General features: G+C 39.9%; 1 protein-coding gene across 1 annotated transcript; it reads left to right on the forward strand.

The window, feature by feature from the left end:
* Positions 1 to 230: 230 nt before the first annotated feature.
* On the forward strand, positions 231 to 8,642 carry spcs2 (signal peptidase complex subunit 2). The gene is made up of 5 exons (XM_078247275.1): positions 231 to 315; positions 3,125 to 3,208; positions 3,748 to 3,907; positions 4,622 to 4,757; positions 5,106 to 8,642. Exons 1-5 carry the CDS (start codon positions 274 to 276, stop codon positions 5,290 to 5,292), a joined length of 609 nt encoding a protein of 202 aa, XP_078103401.1. The 5' UTR covers positions 231 to 273; the 3' UTR covers positions 5,293 to 8,642.
* The last annotated feature ends 402 nt before the right edge of the window (positions 8,643 to 9,044 follow it).

Raw genomic sequence — 9,044 nt, forward strand, 5'->3', positions numbered from 1 at the left:
ATTATATGATTAAACTGAGTGAGATACTTTTAAGAGTTACGATTTTCCATTCAAAAATGTTTTTATTATTATTATTATATCATAAAATATAATGTTTTTATTTCTCTTTTATTTTTTTTCTGTGTTTGTTTATGTTTTGTGTGCGAGAAACAGAAGAGCGCGCCTCGGGCACACCCACGCAGCTATACGTCGTCGGTCGTTTAAAAATCTCGATGAGAGCCAATCAGACGCGTCCAGGTCACCGGAACTGTATTCCGACTAGCGGAAGAGAAGATGGCTGCCGCGAGGAACGGAAAGAGTGGACTTCTGGAGAAAGTGAGCATTCAAGTTTTATTGTTTCCAGTCAGCTGTGAAGAAAAGTTCAGGTTTTTATTTTATTACGGATGTCAGACTGTCGGAGCGGAGAGTTCAGCTCTCTGAGCCGGCTAGCTTCGTTTTCTGCTGTGGCACCGCTGTTAGCCAGCTAAGCTAACGTTAGCCGGCTAAAGTACATGTGTTTTAAATATAAATTAACCCGAATTCATTAAGAGGTGAAGCTTTGTTTGTGTCTGCTGTTCGCATTAGCCAGTCTGTGTTTAAACTACAGCGGTTTGTTTAGTTTACTGGTTCCAGCTGTTGCAGACAGCTGCCGCTCAATGTGCTGCACCAAACTCCATTCAGAAAACGGACGACTTATAATGTAAAGCCACACAGAGGCAATCTAACATACATCTTAGACCATAGCACCAGTTTTAAGCGTTGTTTGATGTGTTCGTTCATGGTTTTAAACTTAAAACTTCTCTCCGTGTTAGTGCACGGCCGTGTGTTTTGAAGATGCAGACAGCTGCTGGTCTGCTGCACCAAACTCCATTCAGAAAACAGACGATTTAAGCCACAGCGTCGGTTTTTAACATTAGTCTAATACCACAGCACCAGTTATAAGCATTGTTTAATATATTCGGCCATGGTTTTAAAGTTACAAGACCGCGCCATGTTAGTGCACCACCGTGTGTTTTTGAACGCTGCACCAAACTCCATTCAGAAAACAAACTATTTAAGTTGAAATAGAGTTTAAAACCACACACAGTCAGTCTAAGACCACCGGACTAGTTTTAAGCATTGGTTGATTTAATCGGCCGTGGTGTGCATGAACTCCTCCTGTGTTTAGACCGTTTTTACTTTAGGAAAGTAACGAGGGTAAAAGCTGCGGACTCAGTCAATTAATAAAGAAGTCATTCATGCATAACGCTGATACAGTTGATGCAGTTTCTGTTTTTAAATGTTGGATCCAAACATCTGAAATTCGGCACATTTGAGCTTCTTCGAGAATATACCTTTTTATAATTTTAAATAAATAGTAAAATGATATGTGTATATATACGTTTTAGTCTCTCTTTTTTTTTAAACTTTTGGTATAGTGTGTTGAAACTAATAATTCTTAACATGTCCTAAATGTGTCTTCTTATTACATCTAAGTAAATACTAGAGGTGTACCGATACCAGTATCAGTATCGGAACACCGCCTAAAACGGTACGGTATCGGTATCAGGAAGTACTGGAGTTAATGCAGTGATCAGATACCACGTAATGAAGCCCTAAAGAACAGCTACGTTAAAGGAGTTTATTTATGTTATTTTTCCGTTATAACTGACTGTCAAACTGGAGAATAACAGAAAGTTCTGTAGCGTTCAGAGTTTAACCTGAGCCAGACCCACAATAAAGATAGAAATAATATCACATCTATACAGAGATAGTAGTATACAGCTGTTATACATCATATCATCCATACAGGGATAGTAGTATACAGCTGTTATACATCATATCATCCATACAGAGATAGTAGTATACAGCTGTTATACATCATATCATCCATACAGGGATAGTAGTATACAGCTGTTATACATCATATCATCCATACAGAGATAGTAGTATACAGCTGTTATACATCATATCATCTATACAGAGATAGTAGTATACAGCTGTTATACATCATATCATCTATACAGAGATAGTAGTATACAGCTGTTATACATCATATCATCTATACAGAGATAGTAGTATACAGCTGTTATACATCATATCATCTATACAGAGATAGTAGTATACAGCTGTTATACATCATATCATCTATACAGAGATAGTAGTATACAGCTGTTATACATCATATCATCTATACAGAGATAGTAGTATACAGCTGTTATACATCATATCATCTATACAGAGATAGTAGTATACAGCTGTTATACATCATATCATCCATACAGGGATAGTAGTATACAGCTGTTATACATCATATCATCCATACAGAGATAGTAGTATACAGCTGTTATACATCATATCATCTATACAGAGATAGTAGTATACAGCTGTTATACATCATATCATCCATACAGGGATAGTAGTATACAGCTGTTATACATCATATCATCTATACAGAGATAGTAGTATACAGCTGTTATACATCATATCATCTATACAGAGATAGTAGTATACAGCTGTTATACATCATATCATCCATACAGAGATAGTAGTATACAGCTGTTATACATCATATCATCTATACAGGGATAGTAGTATACAGCTGTTATACATCATATCATCTATACAGAGATAGTAGTATACAGCTGTTATACATCATATCATCCATACAGGGATAGTAGTATACAGCTGTTATACATCATATCATCTATACAGAGATAGTAGTATACAGCTGTTAAAACATGATCAAATATATGACACACTGGTATCGGCCGATACACAAGTTCAGGTATCGGGAAGCAAAAAATGGTATCAGGCCATCTGTACTATATACTAGCCTATATTATACTAAACTACATTAAAGTATATTGTTATCAACTAATCTAATGTTATGACATTAATTACTATTGCTGCACCCCCCCCCACACACACACACACACACACACACAGGGACACATATATATATATACACACAGACACACTATTCTGTGTTGCTATACTAATACAGACAATTCTAAACTTCCACTTTTAAAAACAAGTCACAACGTTTTGAACCAAATGAAGAATAAAAACAGAGAAAACATGGCAAACGTTGACAGGAAGGAGTCATACAAAAGTGACGTTCTAGGTAATAACTGAGATCAATGTGTTAATGTGTGTGTTTCAGTGGAGAATCGACGAGAAACCGGTGAAAATCGATAAATGGGACGGAGCCGCGGTGAAGAACTCTCTGGATGACGCCGCAAAGAAGGTCAGCTTTTATTCTGAAAACATTGTCAAATGTCAGCTTTTATTCTGAAAACATTGTCAAATGTCAGCTTTTATTCTGAAAACATTGTCAAATGTCAGCTTTATTCTGAAAACATTGTCAAATGTCAGCTTTTATTCTGTATAAAAATAATAATGTAGAAAAACAAACGTGTGTGTCTCTGTGTGTGTGTGTGTGTGTGTGTCTCTGTGTGTGTGTGTCTGTCTCTGTGTGTGTGTGTGTGTGTCTCTCTCTGTCTCTGTGTGTGTGTGTGTGTCTCTCTCTGTCTCTGTATGTGTGTGTCTCTCTCTCTCTCTGTCTCTCTCTGTATGTGTCTGTGTGTGTGTCTCTCTCTCTGTCTCTGTATGTGTGTGTCTGTCTCTGTGTATGTGTGTGTCTCTCTCTCTCTCTCTGTATGTGTGTGTGTCTCTCTCTCTGTGTGTGTGTGTGTCTCTGTCTCTCTCTGTGTGTGTGTGTGTGTGTGTCTCTGTCTCTCTCTGTGTGTGTGTGTGTCTCTGTCTGTGTGTGTGTGTGTCCTTCAGGTGCTGCTGGAGAAGTACGGTTACGTGGAGAACTTTGGTCTGGTGGACGGCCGTCTGTTGATCTGTACGGTTTCCTGTCTGTTCGCCATGCTGGCGCTGGTCTGGGACTTCCTGCACCCATTCCCCGAGTCCAGACCCGTCCTCGCCTGCTGCGTCATCTCATATCCTTCCATTATGTTAAGAAAATACGCCAAAAACTTTATCTTTTAAAAGCGACTAACGCCGGAAATGGCAACAAAAAAAAGCATCAAAAACATTGAAAAAAAGCAAAGAAACAAAAAAATTATTATTATTGTTGTCTCGTAGAGCTTTCTCTCTCACGGTTTGTTGGACATGAAGCCCTAAAAAAACATCGCCAAGTCTAGAGTCTCTCAACATCTGACATTAATCTGATAAACTGACCTCTGTTGATGTGAAATGAAGACAGATTCAGCAGCTGCACGGCCTGTTTCTCTCTTCAGATGTTTCCAGAAACACGTGACGGTGAACTATCTCCCGCCAGTAACGGCCGGTTGAAAAATCCAAAATCCGGAAGCAGCAGCCAGACCCACGTGACGCATTCGTCCAATCAGCTGCCGCCTTTCATTTTTTTGGCGACAATCCAGATTAGTCGGAGAGATATTATATTTGATACGTTAATTGTTGTGTATATATTAATATTCCATGTTTTCTTTGTTTAGCTTTTTTGACGTTATTGTTGTTTCTCTCCGTTTCTTATTTCTACATTTTGTTGCCTTTTTTTCAATGTTTTGGACGTTTTTCTGACGTTGCTGTTTTCGCCCGTTTTTCGATGTTATTGATGCTTTTTTCCCCCCCCCCCCGACGCTTCTGTCACCTGTGTGTTGTGACGTGTGCGTTCCCTAACCGTGCATCACGTACTTCATCATGATGGGCGTCCTGACGCTGTACACGTCCTACCAGGAGAAGAACATCTTCCTGGTTTCTCTGCAGAAAGATCCCGCTGGCATGGACCCTGACAACACCTGGCAGCTCTCCTCCTCCCTCAAACGGTCTTTACCCAGCATACACTCTGATCACACACACACACACACACAGACACACACACACAGACACACACAGACACACACACACACACACACACACACACACACATACACACACACACAGACACACACAGACAGAGAGAGACACAGACACCCACACACACACAGACACACACAGATGCACCCACAGACACCCACACACATATATACATACACATACAGACATATATCTATCTATCTGTCTATCTGTCTATCTGTCTGTCTGTCTGTCTGTCTGTCTGTCTGTCTGTCTGTCTGTCTGTCTGTCTGTCTGTCTATCTATCTCCTGTGTTAACGGTGTGTGTTGTCCCTCAGGTTTGATGACCAGTACACTCTGAGAGTTTCCTTCATTGATGGAAAGTCGAAGAAGTGTCGGGACGCGGAGTTCACGAAGTCAGTGGCGGCGTTCTTCGACGACAGCGGGACGCTGGCCATGGACCAGTTTGAGAAGTGTGTTTCTAAACTGCACGACACGCTGGCCTCGGACAAGAAGACCAAATAACTCAGAGGATCGATTACTGTCAGGTTGTTTTTGGTTTCGTTTCAGAACCTCAGAATCAAACTGCAGAGAGAGACTCCATCACAGTACGGCTACACACTGGCTGCGTGGCGTGAGCGTGGCGTTTTCTCTGTCTTTACACGCCAGAAACGCAGTGTGTAAAGACAGGCTGCAGCTAGCCTTGTCTGTACACATGGATGTTTCCCATTGATAAAATGACATACCATGTTTAAATATATACTGATCTGATTACAGCAAAGACAGCGTCAGCAGGATTGACGGTGAAATAGGCTCCAGAATATTTCCTTCTGGATGGACAGGTCAAATATTAGAAAATCTATAATAATTATTCTTTTAAATGACATTTATATCAAAACCTCGAGACTTTCAAACATCAACATGTCGTTTATTAATATCTATTTGTGTCTAAACGACATAGAAACATCTTTTCATATTCTATGTTGTCTGGAAACGCTTCCAACACGCTGGCGTGTGGCGTGAAAAATAGGCGTTGGTTCTATTTCTAGCATGCACGCGTTTTCTGCGAGAAGTGTGCGTCACGCAGGCAGGGTGCACGCTCTAACATGTTACCATGGGAGCCCAAATATAAACGGACACGCCACGCAGCTGACACGCCCACGCCACGCAGCCAGTGTGTAACCTGCCTTAAAGTTTAGTTCACACCGAAGCTGCAACTACGCAGTCACAAACAATCATACACGGCACCACCAGCATATCTGGCGGAGTAGAAACCCTATTCTCACAGGACTAGTGTCACCTGGTGACCTCAGGTCATTGGTAACGACTACGGAGGTTGTCTCTCCTGGGGACCTCAGGTCATTGGTAACGACTACGGAGGTTGTCTCGCCTGGTGACCTCAGGTCATTGGTAACGACTACGGAGGTTGTCTCGCCTGGTGACCTCAGGTCATTGGTAACGACTACGGAGGTTGTCTCGCCTGGTGACCTCAGGTCATTGGTAACGACTACGGAGGTTGTCTCGCCTGGTGACCTCAGGTCATTGGTAACGACTACGGAGGTTGTCTCGCCTGGTGACCTCAGGTCATTGGTAACGACTTCGGAGGTTGTCTCGCCTGGTGACCTCAGGTCATTGGTAACGACTTCGGAGGTTGTCTCGCCTGGTGACCTCAGGTCATTGGTAACGACTACGGAGGTTGTCTCGCCTGGTGACCTCAGGTCATTGGTAACGACTCGGAGGTTGTCTCGCCTGGTGACCTCAGGTCATTGGTAACGACTACGGAGGTTGTCTCGCCTGGTGACCTCAGGTCATTGGTAACGACTACGGAGGTTGTCTCGCCTGGTGACCTCAGGTCATTGGTAACGACTACGGAGGTTGTCTGTGATCTTAATCCCGTGCCAATCGACCCTGTCTGTAATTTGTCAAGTAAAAATGGTCTCGACGCCTGATTGGTTGTAGCGCTGCTGTGATGGATTCTCTCTCTGAAGTTCGTTTTCATCGAAATGAAATGTAACCAATAAACTGGTGTTGTGTCACCTCGAGGTCTTAATTCACCAGAAGATTTGTTAGGAAATCAACTTTTCATCACAGAACTATTATTACTAGTATTATTATTATTATTATTATTATTACTATTATTACTAGTATTATTAGTATTATTACTAGTATTATTAGTATTATTATTATTGAGAGACTCGCAGGAAACCGAATACGGAATTATAAAACTTAATCATGATTCATTTTTCTTGTTTTTTTCTGCTTTTTTAACGGGTTTTTCTTCCAAAAAATAATTAAACATGTTAGTTGTCTTTCTCAACATTTTTTTTAAATTGTTTGTTTTTTTTTGTTTTTTTTCGGCTGTTTTTGTTTGCTTTTTTGTTTGTAGTGTCAGCGTTTTATTTTTTAATAGTTTTTTTTTTTTAATCTTTTTTTTCATCATTCATCACAGACTTATTTCTGCAGGGCGATATATTAATCTTCATCGCGTCAAAACTCAGAGCTAGTAACCATAGCAATGCACAGAGCGGACCGTAAGAGGCCGTAAAGCGTCACAAAGTGCAGTAAAAACCCCGACTGAGACGCAGAGTCTGAATGAGATGTCCAAAGATGATGATAATAATATACCAGAATATCACACACACATCTCTAACTGACAATACTACATTCAGAAAATAAACTTTACTCTCAAATATCCAAACAGATGTGTATTAATATGAACTCTCCCTGTAGTTAGTTAGTTAATAAATAAATAAATAAATAAATAGTCTGTTTACGTGATGTGTATCGAAGGATTTGTCTCGGAAACTAAAGTTGTTTGTGCTTTTGTATCTTTACAAAGACCCGAATGTCAATAAATCAACATTTTATTTTTATTTTAAGTTAAAGCAACAAAAAAAAGCTCCAAGAAAATGACAAAAATTTCGAAAAAGTGTTTTTTAAAATGCCGAAAAAAAGCGACAAACGGTCAAATCTGACGCATTTTCTAAAAGTTTCTATATCAGAGGTTTGGCTTTCTTTCAACCAACGTTAAAAAAGTAAAAATAAATAACGTGGATAGTTCCCTACGACGCTCTCAACAGGTAGAAACTAAAATCAGTTCACTGCTTTCATTGAATTTGAGGCTTCAGTTTGATTTTTGGCAGCATTGGAAGAATAAAGTGAGAATGTCGGAAAGAGCTTCAAAAACGTCAAAATACTGCAGAAAAAACTTGACAAATACTTTGATAAAAGTGACAAATGTCAACGTGGACCCTGAACAACAAGGTGCGTGGTCGACTGGAACGCCAGCATCGGTGTGTGTAAACGTATTCCAACGTAACGCCGTTCAGAAGATAATGAAGGATCGTCAGCAGTTCATAACAGGCTTCGTTCAGGTTGGCGTCAGCGTTTCTGGATCCATCCCATAATAACATTTTGACTTCCTGTTGAAGGCTTTAAAAAAAAAAAAAAAAAAAAGTTCCAGGTTTCTCTGTCGCGTCGCCACCAGTTAGATTTTGTACTTTCAATTATGTTTAAAAACCTTTTTTAAGTAATTCATTTCAAGCCCTTCAGACGTGACGTTTTCCACCAATCACAGCGCAGTATCCCAGGTGGGCGGGGCCATGTGACGGTCACCCAGGTAACGCAATAGAAAAACCCGCGATGGCCGCTGTGGGGAATGTAAAATAAGAATAAAGAAATTTTTCAGATTTTCATCAACTGTTTAAAGTTTTTAAGTTTTATTCTGGTGACAGATTAGCATGGTTATGCTAAGCTAACGATGCTAAACGGTGACGTGTTGATGCCTTACGACAGGAAGTGGGCTGAAACTTTGATTTTGATGATTTCTCTGTAAGTTTGTGAACGTATTAAAGATGGAGACTGTTACCAAAACACTTCCTGACTGAGTTTATACTCTACTGCAGTACAAGTACTAATACCACACTGTATGAATACTCTGTTACAGTTACAGTACTAATACCACACTGTATGAATACTCTGTTACAGTACTAATTCCACACTAAATACTCACAGTTATAATACCACACTGTATGAATACTCTCTGTTACAGTTACAGTACTAATACCACACTGTATGAATACTCTGTTACAGTTACAGTACTAATACCACACTGTATAAGTACTGTTACAGTTATAATACCACACTGTATGAATACTCTGTTACAGTACTAATACCACACTGTATAAGTACTGTTACAGTTATAATACCACACTGTATGAATACTCTGTTACAGTTACAGTACTAATACCACACTGTATGAATACTCTGTTACAGTT

The sequence above is a fragment of the Sander vitreus genome, chromosome 3, assembly GCF_031162955.1.
Source record: "Sander vitreus isolate 19-12246 chromosome 3, sanVit1, whole genome shotgun sequence".
NCBI classification, from domain to species: Eukaryota; Metazoa; Chordata; class Actinopteri; order Perciformes; family Percidae; genus Sander; species Sander vitreus.